Raw genomic sequence first — 10,230 nt, forward strand, 5'->3', positions numbered from 1 at the left:
AAATACTTCCCAGCCCCGTCTGTCCCGCGGTGCCGCGGCCCGGGGCCGGTGCCGGGCAGCCCGAAGCCCTGGGCGGAGCGGGAGCGCCCCGGGGCCCGCGCAGCTGCCGCGGCGGCTGCGGCCAGAGCCCGAACGCCTTTGACCGGAGAGGAACGGGGTGGTCAAGCAAGCTCGGCGCGCTTTGAAGATATATCAGCTTCTCCTAATTCAATAACGTCTTGCTAACAGTTCAAATAGAGAAATTATTAGTTTTCTCTCAGCGAGGCGGTCTTGAGTTAGAGCCTATTATAATTGTACATTTGAAAACGTTAATCTCAATACAGGCCTAATTAATTCTGCCTTGTTGCTGACAAGTAGTTCATCAAATATCTGATTCGAAGATTTTCATAATGAGGATATTAATTAAACTATGAATAATCCAAAGGTGCTTATATTGAAACAATACCTCATTACAATGATTAAGTCCTGATTTCGAATATTATACCTTTAACAATTGTCACCCCGCAAACACAACCTTATGGATGAGCCCGTAAATGGCAAAATGTAATTTTGGGATATATTTTTTCCTTGTTGGGAAAAAAAAAGTGCCCCTCATTTTCAAACACTTCTGAAATAGGTTACACACAGCTTAATGATGATCAAAATGACTCTTTTCTGCAAAAAAAGACCCCAAAGTGCGCGTACAGCTGCAAACCCAAGAGGGTCAGCATCATTTCACTGTATTCTCTTCTTGATTACAAGCCGAGCCCATCAAACACAACATAATTACAGTAATTTCAGGTTTATTTATTCTAATGCAGTTTCCCCATCTCTCTGGTAATTATGAGCAATTTTTTCGCCCAGGGAATCTTTTTGCATTAACAAAAGAGATAACGCACTGAAAGCCAAATTTGCTGTGCATTGAGAAAAGCGAAGAAAAAAAAATAAAATAGGTGCGAGCTGCCATCTCTGCAATTCTCCTATATTGGAGCTCTGCAAATTGCTTGCAGGTGTATGGAGCAGAGCTGTCAATAGGAAGGGGCTTCCAAATTAGCAAATGCACAATGTTGAAGTAATGAAGACAGACTTAGCAAAATTGCCAAACAACAGATACCTCTTTAATATCTTCCACCCAAAAAGAATAAGGGAAAAAAAAATCCCTTTGGAGTGTCCCTGCGAACCCCCTCGAATGGCTGGGGATGTTGTACATGTGTCAATCTAATTGCAGAGCACAGAGCGGCCCCTGAAACTAGAAAAAAATCAAGTATCAGAGCCCAAGCCCGTTCGCATTCGGAATTTGCTCCCTTCGTTTGACAGGGGGGATAAGAAATCCCCGCCGCCGCCCGCTCCGCGCTCCCCGCCGCCGGCCGCCTGCCCCGCTCCCGCCACCGCCGCCGCTCTCACGCCGGGGAAAAAGCGCGATGTTCCCCCCCCGCGCCGCTGCCCTCCCCTCCCGCCGCCCGGCTCCCGGCCGGCGACCGGGCACAACGCGCCCCTTCGCGAGGAACCGACAAACGCACGCCGCGAGGCCACCGCCGAAAACGAGCGCGCCCCGCCGCCGGCAGCCCCCGGCCCCCGCGCAGCCCCGGGCGGCGAGTGCCCCCGCTCCGCCCCGGCGCCGCTCTGCCCGCGCAGCGCTCCGCGGCTCGGCGCGGCGCGGCGCGGCGCGGCTCGGCTCGGCTCGGCTCGGCCCGCGGGGTGCCCCGGCGCGGCCGGGCGCGGCTGTGCGCGGCATCCCCGCCGCCCGGCCCCGCGCCCCGCTCCCTGCCCTCGCCCTGGCGCCGCCGGCGGGGAGTTCTGCGGGGAGACGGGGCCGGCGGAGCCGCTGCCGGTGCTCCCCCGCCGCGGCCCGCGCGGGGCACCCGTCCACGTCGCGCCCCGTGCACTCACCTACCCCCGCGAGAAAGGAGCCTGTGCCGCCACCCTTACCTTCCGCCTCAGTCCCTGAGGCGCTGGACACAAGTCTTTGCTTTACAACACACCAAAGGACCGAGCGCGGCTTTTTGCTACGAAAGTTACAGGAGCGAGAGAGTGTGAGAGACAGGGAGAGGATCGGGGAGGGAGAAAGAAAGGGGGGGGGGAAAGAAGCCGAGCACAATAATAATATCCTGAGAGTGCAAATGTGGATTGAGATCCCCCAGAGATGCACATGCCTCTGAGCGCAGCAGCCTTTTTGCAGCTCTGCTCTTGCAGAATATGACTGAAATTTTCTGCTATATAGCCTCTGTCTTTATAGCTGATGAAAAAAATTGCAGATTATTAGCATAAATGTTTACTCTTCATTACGCTGATGACATTGTGCACTCGAGATCTTGGTAATCTTTGGGAAAATTATGAGTAATTTTTAAAAATTTTAAAGCAGCAGCAGTTACCATGCAATTCAGGCTAATTCTGCGTAGGCTCCGAACGGATATAATTATCGAGGAGTCAAGATGTTATGCTAAAAACTATGCATTGATATTCCCATTTATTATGTACATACAACTTTGACAATGTTGATGCTTGAAATAGCAGGAAATTGTCTTGCGCAAAAATTACAGTCCATATTAGGACATGTGAAATTGCGAAGAATTATATAGTAATTGCAGGCTTTCAGATGGGAGAGCCAGAATGCTCAAACTAGTGCAAATGTGGATAAAATTACAGATCAGAGCAAAAATTAGGGAAAAAAGGGGTCTGGGATTTTTCAAGTTGGCTATAGGATTCCGGAAGTGTCTAATGCCACATGATTGCTGCAGCTTTAGGGGAGACATTCATGCCTCAAATAACTCCTTTTGCCAGAGCCGCTTTAATTGAATTTCTCGTGCTTTTTCTTTTCACCGGGGCAAATGAGTAAATTGCCTACCCACGGCACAAGCCCGGCCGGCCCCGCCCGTGCGCCGCGGAGGCGGACGGTGCTCCTGGCCCGGGCGGCTGCCGGGCCGGCCCCCCCGGACCGGGCTGGCCGCGGAGCCCTCACTTTCCCCGGCCGCCCCCCCGGGGCCGGCCCCGTTCGGCCGCCTCCGCCCGGGGCCGGGCCCGACGGGGGGGGGGGGGGGGCCGCCGGCGCCGGGACGCAGGGCGGAATCGGCCCAGCCCGCGCCCCCCAGCCCTTCCCGGAGTGCTGGGGAGGCAGGGGCAGCTCTCGCCCCTCGGCTGCCCTGCTCCCCGCCGCTCTTCGCGGCCGCGGGCGGCCGAGCCCCGCGTAGCTGCCGCCTTGTGCGGGGCACAAGGTTCACCGCGGCGCCTGCCCCGTCCTATCGGGCAGGAAAAGAGCGTGAGAAAACAGATTACCGGCACACACGTATCTGTACGTATGCACCTACGGTGCGCGCGGAGGTGCAGCGCGCCTATGCCTCCGCTTGCCTTCGCCGTCCCCGGCAGGGCGTGAGCCGCGTCCCGAGGCCGTGCGAGCAGCGGGCGAAACGCAGAGCCTGGAAGGGCTCCGGGAGCTGCGGGGATGCTGCGGGGTGAAGCGCGAACACCCCCACGCGCACACCAGGTGCGGGCACCCAGGGAGAGCTGCTGCTAGCAGGCAGCAACTAAATACTAATAAATAAATGTTAAAATAATAAATAACTACATAGGAGAAGGAACGCGCGGAGGGCAACAGGGGCAGCTCGCGGTCTCCCCTGTCCCGGCTGGAGTCGCTGGGCGAGGAGGGGCGGCGGGGAGGGGACGGGGGGGGCAGGTGTTTGGGGGGATCTTTGTATAACAGCGAGAAGTGCCTGTAAAGGCGATGGAGGAGGGGGCTGTCCCCGTCCCGGCCATGCCCTGCACCCACGGTTTCCTCTTGCATCCCGAACCAGCGGTTTAGCAAAACTTGTCACCTGGCAGAGGGGTGTCCCAGCCCCCTACCCCCCCCCACCCCCGGCGGGGCCCGCGGAGGCACCGCGCGCTGCCGGGAGCACAGCCCCTGCCAGACGGGGGGGGCGGGGGGCTCCGCGGTGCTGCTCGCCACGCGTGCCCCCGCCACGCGTGCCCCCGCCTGTCTCTGGAGGCGGCCCCGCTGCCTTCCCCCCGCCCCGCTCCGTGCCCGCCGCCCCAGCGCTTCACCGCCCGCCAGCGAGGAAACTCCTTGCCCCCGGCCCGAGCGGGCGACCCAGGCCGCTGCCGCCGGGTCTCCCCACGGCCGGCGGGGGGGGATGACGCGGGGGAGAGGTGCGGGACGTGCCGGCCCCGCTGTTTCCCGGGGCGGCTCGGGCTCTCCTCCCCGTCTGCGCCGCCGGGGCAGCGCCGGGGCCGGCGGGCAGCTGCCGCTTCCCCCTTTGTCTGCCCCGCTCCCTCCTCTCGCCTCCTTTGCAGGCGCCTCTCTCGTCCTCCAACACCCCCCCCCCCCTCCTTTTTCTCTTTTCCTCACGTCTCCTTCGCCCCTCTGCCCCCCCCCACGCCGCCTCCAAGCTTTCCCCAAGCTCTCAGGAGCAATCCGCCCACCCGGGCCCCCCACTCACGCGTGTCCTCTGTGGGACCGGCCCCCCCCTCTCCCCGCGCCTTCCCGGGCCCCGCCCGGGCTCCTCATGCCAAGGCCTGTCGGGAGAAGCCGGGCCGGGCAGCACATTCCCTGCCGCGGGCGAGCTGGCCTGGGGCTCTTCATCATCTTGTCTGCAGCGGGATGCTCCGCACCCGTCCCTCTCCCCCCGCACCCTCCCAGGCTGGCGGGGCCCTCGGGGCGACAAGGGGCAGAGACCACCCTCTCACCTCCCTTTACTTCTTCTAGCTGCCAGGACCTCGAGGGACGCATCCAGGGGTACCTCCAGGGGTACATTCCTCAGGGTTACAGCTTGGAGGAGCACAGCCGGGAGGGGTACGTCCCGAGGGGGGCAGCCCGGAGGGGTGCAACTTAGAAGGGGGTTCAGCTCGGAGGGGTGCAGGGAGGGGTACGGAGCCTCCCAGAGGGCTACATCCTGGAGGCATCCAGCCCTCGAGGGTTACATCCCAGAGAGGTGCAACTTGGAGGGGGTGCAGCCTGGAAGGGGGTTCAGCCTGGAGGGATCCAGCCCTCGTGGGGTACATCCCACGGGGGTACATCCTGAGGGGTCCAGCCCTCCAGGGGCATATCCCGGAGAGGTCCAGCCGGTGCCTCCAGCCCTCGAAGGGCCACCTCTGAAAGCCACCAGCTCCGGCCCAAGCAAAGCTCCCACGCAGGCTACCAGCCTGGGTGCCACCGATGGGGAGGAGGCGAAATTTCTCCGGGGCAGGGCTGCGCCCGGGGACGAGCTGCAGGCGTACTCCGGTCCCCGGACACGGCCCTGCCCCAAACACCTCTGGCCTGTCTGGGAGACGGCAGGAGCCAGTCCCGGGCGAAATGTCGCTGGCGCCAGCAGGCGGGGGGGGGGTGGGGGGCGGCTCTGGGCTGCTGCAGGCAGCGCTGAGTGATTCATGGCCTCGCCGCGGAGACTGGCAGGGACGAGATTTTATTGTAGACGGGAAAGCAGAGGGGGGGAAGAAGGGGGGAGGTTGCCGGCTTGCGGCAACAGTTGCAATGGGGAGGGGATGGAGGGGACGCAGCTCTCCCCGCCAGCGAGCGCCGGGGTCCGGATCGACACCCCCAACCTCCCCCATCCCCAAAGAAACTCAGCGCGGGCACCATGGAAACAATAATTTATTTAAATAATCTCTGCTTATTGTAAAAGAAACATTAAAGAGTGTTTAAGTTTTCCATAATAAATAACCAAAAATACCCTGGTTTTTTTTTTTTTCCACGACTCGACATCAAACGGCGCAGGGGCAGGACCAGTGCCTGGGTTGGCGGCGGGGGGGGGACGGAGGGGAGGGCTCGCCGCCGCTCGGCGCCCGCCCCGGGGAGGCCCCGTCGGGGCGCGAAACCCGCCCGGAGGCACCGCGCGGGCGGGAGCCCCCCCGCTGGAGGGGCAGAGCCGAGCCGGCACCGCCGCCTGCCACCGGGCCCCCGCGACCGGCCCCCGTCGCCGGACGGTTTCGTTCACGGCTAAAAAGGGTAACTTCAACACGGGAGGCTCTTGTTTTAAATCTACATATAAAAATTATTTATCTCTTTTTTTTAACATTTTATTTTTTTAATCCCCAACATCAAAGTGAGGTCATCCGCAAAGGCACCTATCAACTTTAAAAAAATAAAAAATAAATTTAACTAAAGTTCTGCACCGGTGGTTTGATGAAAAAGCCGGGGAGGAGGAAGAGGGACGGAGGGAGGGGAGGTGGGTGCTTGTTCCGCAGCGTGGTTATTTTGGCGGCGGGAGGGCGGACCCCGCAGGGCCGAGCGCACACGGGGCCCGCCGCCGGCGGCGCGACGGGACGGGACGGGGCGCGGAGTGGAGCGGCTCCCCTCCGCCGGGACGGCCGGAGCCGGGCTTCACCAAAACACCAGTGCTGCACCTCGGTGCGCCGCGGCTGCCGGGCGCGGCCCCGCGGGCTCAAGTCTCTGCGGCGCCTAGAAGATGCCGCCGCCGCCGTGGTGGTGCGGGGGCTGCGCCGGCTGCGGGAGGGGGGCGGCCGCCGGCAGGTGCGCCGGGCCGCCGGGCGCCGGCGGGTACCACGAGTAGCTACCGAGGAAGGCGGCGGCGGGGCTGGGGCTGGCGGTGCCGGCGGCGCCCGCCGTGCGCGGGTGCGGAGCGAAGTCCCAGGCGGGGGGCGAGGCGGGGGGCGGCGAGGCGCTGCGGCGGGGGGGCGGCTCCGCGGGGATCTCGCCGCTCTTCCACATCTTCTTGAACTTGGAGCGGCGGTTCTGAAACCAGATCTTCACCTGGGGGGGAGAGGGGCGTCAGGCGGCCGCAGCCTCCGCGGGGCCGCACCGGCGCCCGGGCCGCCCGCGGCGGGGCAGGGCCGAGCAGCTTTCGCAGCCCCCAGCGGTCCCGGCGCTGCCTCGGCGGCGCGGCCGCTTCCCCCGCACTCCCACCCCCGCGCCGTCGAGGCGCCGCGGGCCGGCCCCCCCTCCCACGCCCGCACCCGACCCCGCGGAGGGCGAGAGGCCCCGGCGGGGCGGGACGTGCCCGGGGCCCGGCGGCGGGAGAGCCCTACCTGTGTCTGGGTGAGGCCGAGGGAGGCCGCCAGCTCCGCTCTCTCGGGCAGGGCGAGGTACTGGGTTTTCTGGAAGCGCCGCTGCAGAGCCGCCAGCTGGAAGCTGGAGTAGATGGTCCGGGGCTTCCGCACTTTCTTCGGCTTCCCGTTCACGATCCTGATCTCCGGCTCGCAGTCTTCCTTCTCTGCTGCGGCAGAAACGGCGGCCCCGGTGAGGAGAGGCGCTCCCCCCGCCCCGGGCCCTGCCCGCAGCGCGGCATCACCGCCCGCCCCGTCGCGGCGGCCCGCCGGGGACGAGCGCCCTCCCGGCCCCCCCCCCGCGTCCCGAGCCCCGACCGCCTCCTCGCCGGGCCTGGAGGGGCCCCCCGGCTCCCGCCGGCTCCCCCGAGCCGCCCCCCCCCGGGGCTCGGACGTACCGGAGTCGTTGTTGGCCGGAGAGGCCCTGCTGCCGTAGGGCCCGTAGGAGCCGTAGGCGCTCGCGTAGCCCAGGTCGTAGCCGGGCTTGGCGGAGTAGGGGGCGGTGCCGCCGCCCGCGTAGGGGTAGGAGCCCGCCGGGCCGTAGGGCGGCCCGCCGGCCGCCCCGTGCTGCTGGTTGGTGTAGTAGCTGCTGTCGGTGGCCGTGGAGACGGGCAGCGTGGGGGACTCCTGCGGCTTGTGCAGGCCGCCGTGCTGGTGGTAGCTGCCGGCGGAGATCTGGCTGGCGTGCATGTCCGGCACCAGGCTCTCCAGCACCCCAGTCATCCCGCGCCCCCGCCCGCCGGGGCACGGGCCGCCGCCGCCCCCGCGGCCGTCCCCACCGGGGAGAGGCGGTCAGGGCCGCGCCACCATGCTCGCCGCGCTGCGCTGCGCTCCGCGCCCGCGGGGCCGGGCCGGGGCGGGCAGCCGCGCTCCCGCCGCCGCCAGCGGGACGGGCTCTGCGGCGCCGCGCGCCGCCGGGACGGCATTTAACACCGGTCACGTGGCGCGGCGCACGTCACCTAGCAACAGCCAATGGGGTGCCCGGCCGCGCCGTATCCCCGCGGGTTCGCGGGGCGCGGGACGGGAGCGGCGCTGGGTGCGGGCACGAGCGGCCGCGGGGTCGCGCCCTGCGCGGGGCCGCGCAGCGCCACGGACCCCACTGGCACCGGCACCGGCACCAGGACCTCCCTGGGCCCCGTCGTACGTCTCGTGCCACCGCCTTTCTCCGCTGCCGCCGGCGTGGTCCGACGGGGCGGTCCGACCCCCGCCGGCGAGCGCTCGGGGCTGCGGCTCGGCCCGGCCGCTTCTGCCGCGCTGTGCCCGGTGTGTGCCCCCGCCCGGCCGACGACCCCAGGGAAAGGCCCGCGGCGTCCGTCCCCCCGTGAGCGGCATCCCCGCGCGGGCGCGGCTGGCGGCGGGCGCCGGTACGACGGCAAGCGGCGGGCGGAGCTGGGGGGGGCCGCGGTCGGGCGTCTCTCCCGGGTGTCCTGGCCCCGGGGGATAGGCCACGCAGGGGGAGCGCTGCGCCCCCCTGCCCCCCGGTGCCAGGGTGGGAGCGCTAGCCGGCGGAACCTCCGGCTAGCGGAGGTCGCGGAGGGGCGACACCCCGTCTGGCACACAGGCAGGCGTATTTTACGCAGCAGCTGCTGCCGGTACCCGCGGGACGTCTCTCCACGCGGCAGCCAGTAACGGCGCGTTGTTGCGGCCCCGGCACGACCGCGGGACCGGCGGTGCCGGCACCCCCGAGCGGCCGCCCGTCTCCCTGCCCCGTCCCTGCCGGCTGGCGGCTGCAGCGAGGACGGCGCCGGCCGTCGGGGGCGGGGGTCGGGCGGGCGCGGCGGCGCTGCCCTCGGCCGCCCTCTGCCGGGGGCAGCGCCACGGGGCAGCGGCAACCGGCGTGGCGGCCGCCGTCGCCGGCCGGATGGTGTCTCAGGGGAATGGCTTCAGAGCGGATTTGTATGTTTTATTTTTCTCGCTCCGCTGTCCCGCCGCGGAGCGCAGCCGCTTGTCCGGACACGCGTTTCTTTCGCAGGGGGATGTTAAAACGCGGACGGTCCCCGCGGAGAGGGCAGGGAAGGAGGCGGCACTGGTGCGAGGGTGGCTGCAAATGGGACAAAAAGGGGGCAAAAAGCGGAAAAGGGGAGACCGGCCGCCGCGGCGTTATTCGCAAGGGCCGGGGGGGGCCGGCGGCCCCAGCGCGCTCCCCAGGAGCCCCGCGCGTGCCGATCGCGTGCCCTGGCGAGCCCCGCGCCTGCCCCATCTCACAAGCCCCGGCGCGTGCCCCGTCAGGACCCCTCCTCGCGCTCGCCCCGCCCGGCGGGGGGGGCCGTTCCCTCACGGCGCAGGTGCCGGTGCCGGTGCCGGGCGGCTCCGCCGGGCGTTCCGCCCTCGCCGCGGGGCGGCCTCGCCCCCGGCCGCGGCTCCGCTGCGGTCGCTTTGAAGCGGGGCGCGGCTGGAGCCTGTCCGTCTGTGCCCGGCGGGGCGGCGGCGCTGCGGCGGGCGCCGCGCGAAGGTGAGCGGGGCCGGGCCGGGCCGGGCCGGGCCGGGGCCCCGCGACGCCGGCGGTGGCCGGTGGCTCCGGGAGCGGGGCCGCGGGAGGCCGGGTGCGCGGTCGGGCCGGCGTCAATCCCGGGGTGCAGCCTCCGAAAGAAGCCACGTGCCGAGAACCCGGGGTGGCACCGCCGGGACTTGGCGCCCGGCCCTGCCGGGATCCCGGGGACGGGCCGGGAAAGAGCAGCGGCGGTTACGGGGAGGGCACGGCGGCTTGCGTACTGCTGTCTCTCTCAAACGTAGTTAGTATTTAATGCAAGAAAAAGCTGGTTCATAAAATCCGCAGTCTGAGCTTACTGTTGTCCCAAGTTACATCTCTGTACGAGTCTACTCTTCATTAGTCACATTTTGAAGCATGCGAGATAGTTAAGAAAAAATACAAAGGAGAAACGACACATCGCCTTATGTTCTCTCATTCTGGGGTCTTAATAATGCAAAGGACTTTCTTGGAAATTTGTCTTGCTATGTGGCAAAACTTTTTTTTGTTTTTTAATTAAAATATTTTAGTGTGTTATAGCCACATGCATGTGCGAGGTGATTTACACAAAAAGTGAAGGGCACGGCTTTATCTACTTCAGCGTATACGAGTACTCTTCCTCATGCAAGTTGTTCCTCCTAAGTTAGCGCACGGTTCACAAATTTAAGCGAATTGTCACATGGTAGCTGCTCCAGAGTGTTACGACTTTGTTCCTGCAATTTGTTTTGCCTGTGTGGAGGCACAGGCTCTGCTGGAATGACCGCTGGAGAGTTACTTATGCATATATTCAC

At 65.6% G+C, this 10,230-nt stretch overlaps 1 protein-coding gene across 2 annotated transcripts; it reads right to left on the reverse strand.

The window, feature by feature from the left end:
• Positions 1-5,582: 5,582 nt before the first annotated feature.
• On the reverse strand, positions 5,583-7,877 carry DLX2 (distal-less homeobox 2). 2 transcript variants are annotated; one of them, XM_072874267.1, is made up of 3 exons: positions 7,371-7,877; positions 6,955-7,139; positions 5,583-6,679 (listed from the first exon to the last, which is right to left on the reverse strand). In XM_072874267.1, the coding sequence occupies exons 1-3, from the start codon at positions 7,693-7,695 to the stop codon at positions 6,368-6,370; spliced, it is 822 nt and encodes a 273-aa protein (XP_072730368.1). In that variant the 5' UTR covers positions 7,696-7,877; the 3' UTR covers positions 5,583-6,367. The 2 variants fall into 2 exon arrangements, with proteins under 2 accessions (XP_072730368.1, XP_072730367.1); XM_072874266.1 differs by having other exon boundaries at positions 6,955-7,142.
• Positions 7,878-10,230: the final 2,353 nt, after the last annotated feature.

This window comes from Ciconia boyciana, chromosome 10 (assembly GCF_034638445.1).
Source record: "Ciconia boyciana chromosome 10, ASM3463844v1, whole genome shotgun sequence".
Lineage (NCBI taxonomy): Eukaryota > Metazoa > Chordata > Aves > Ciconiiformes > Ciconiidae > Ciconia > Ciconia boyciana.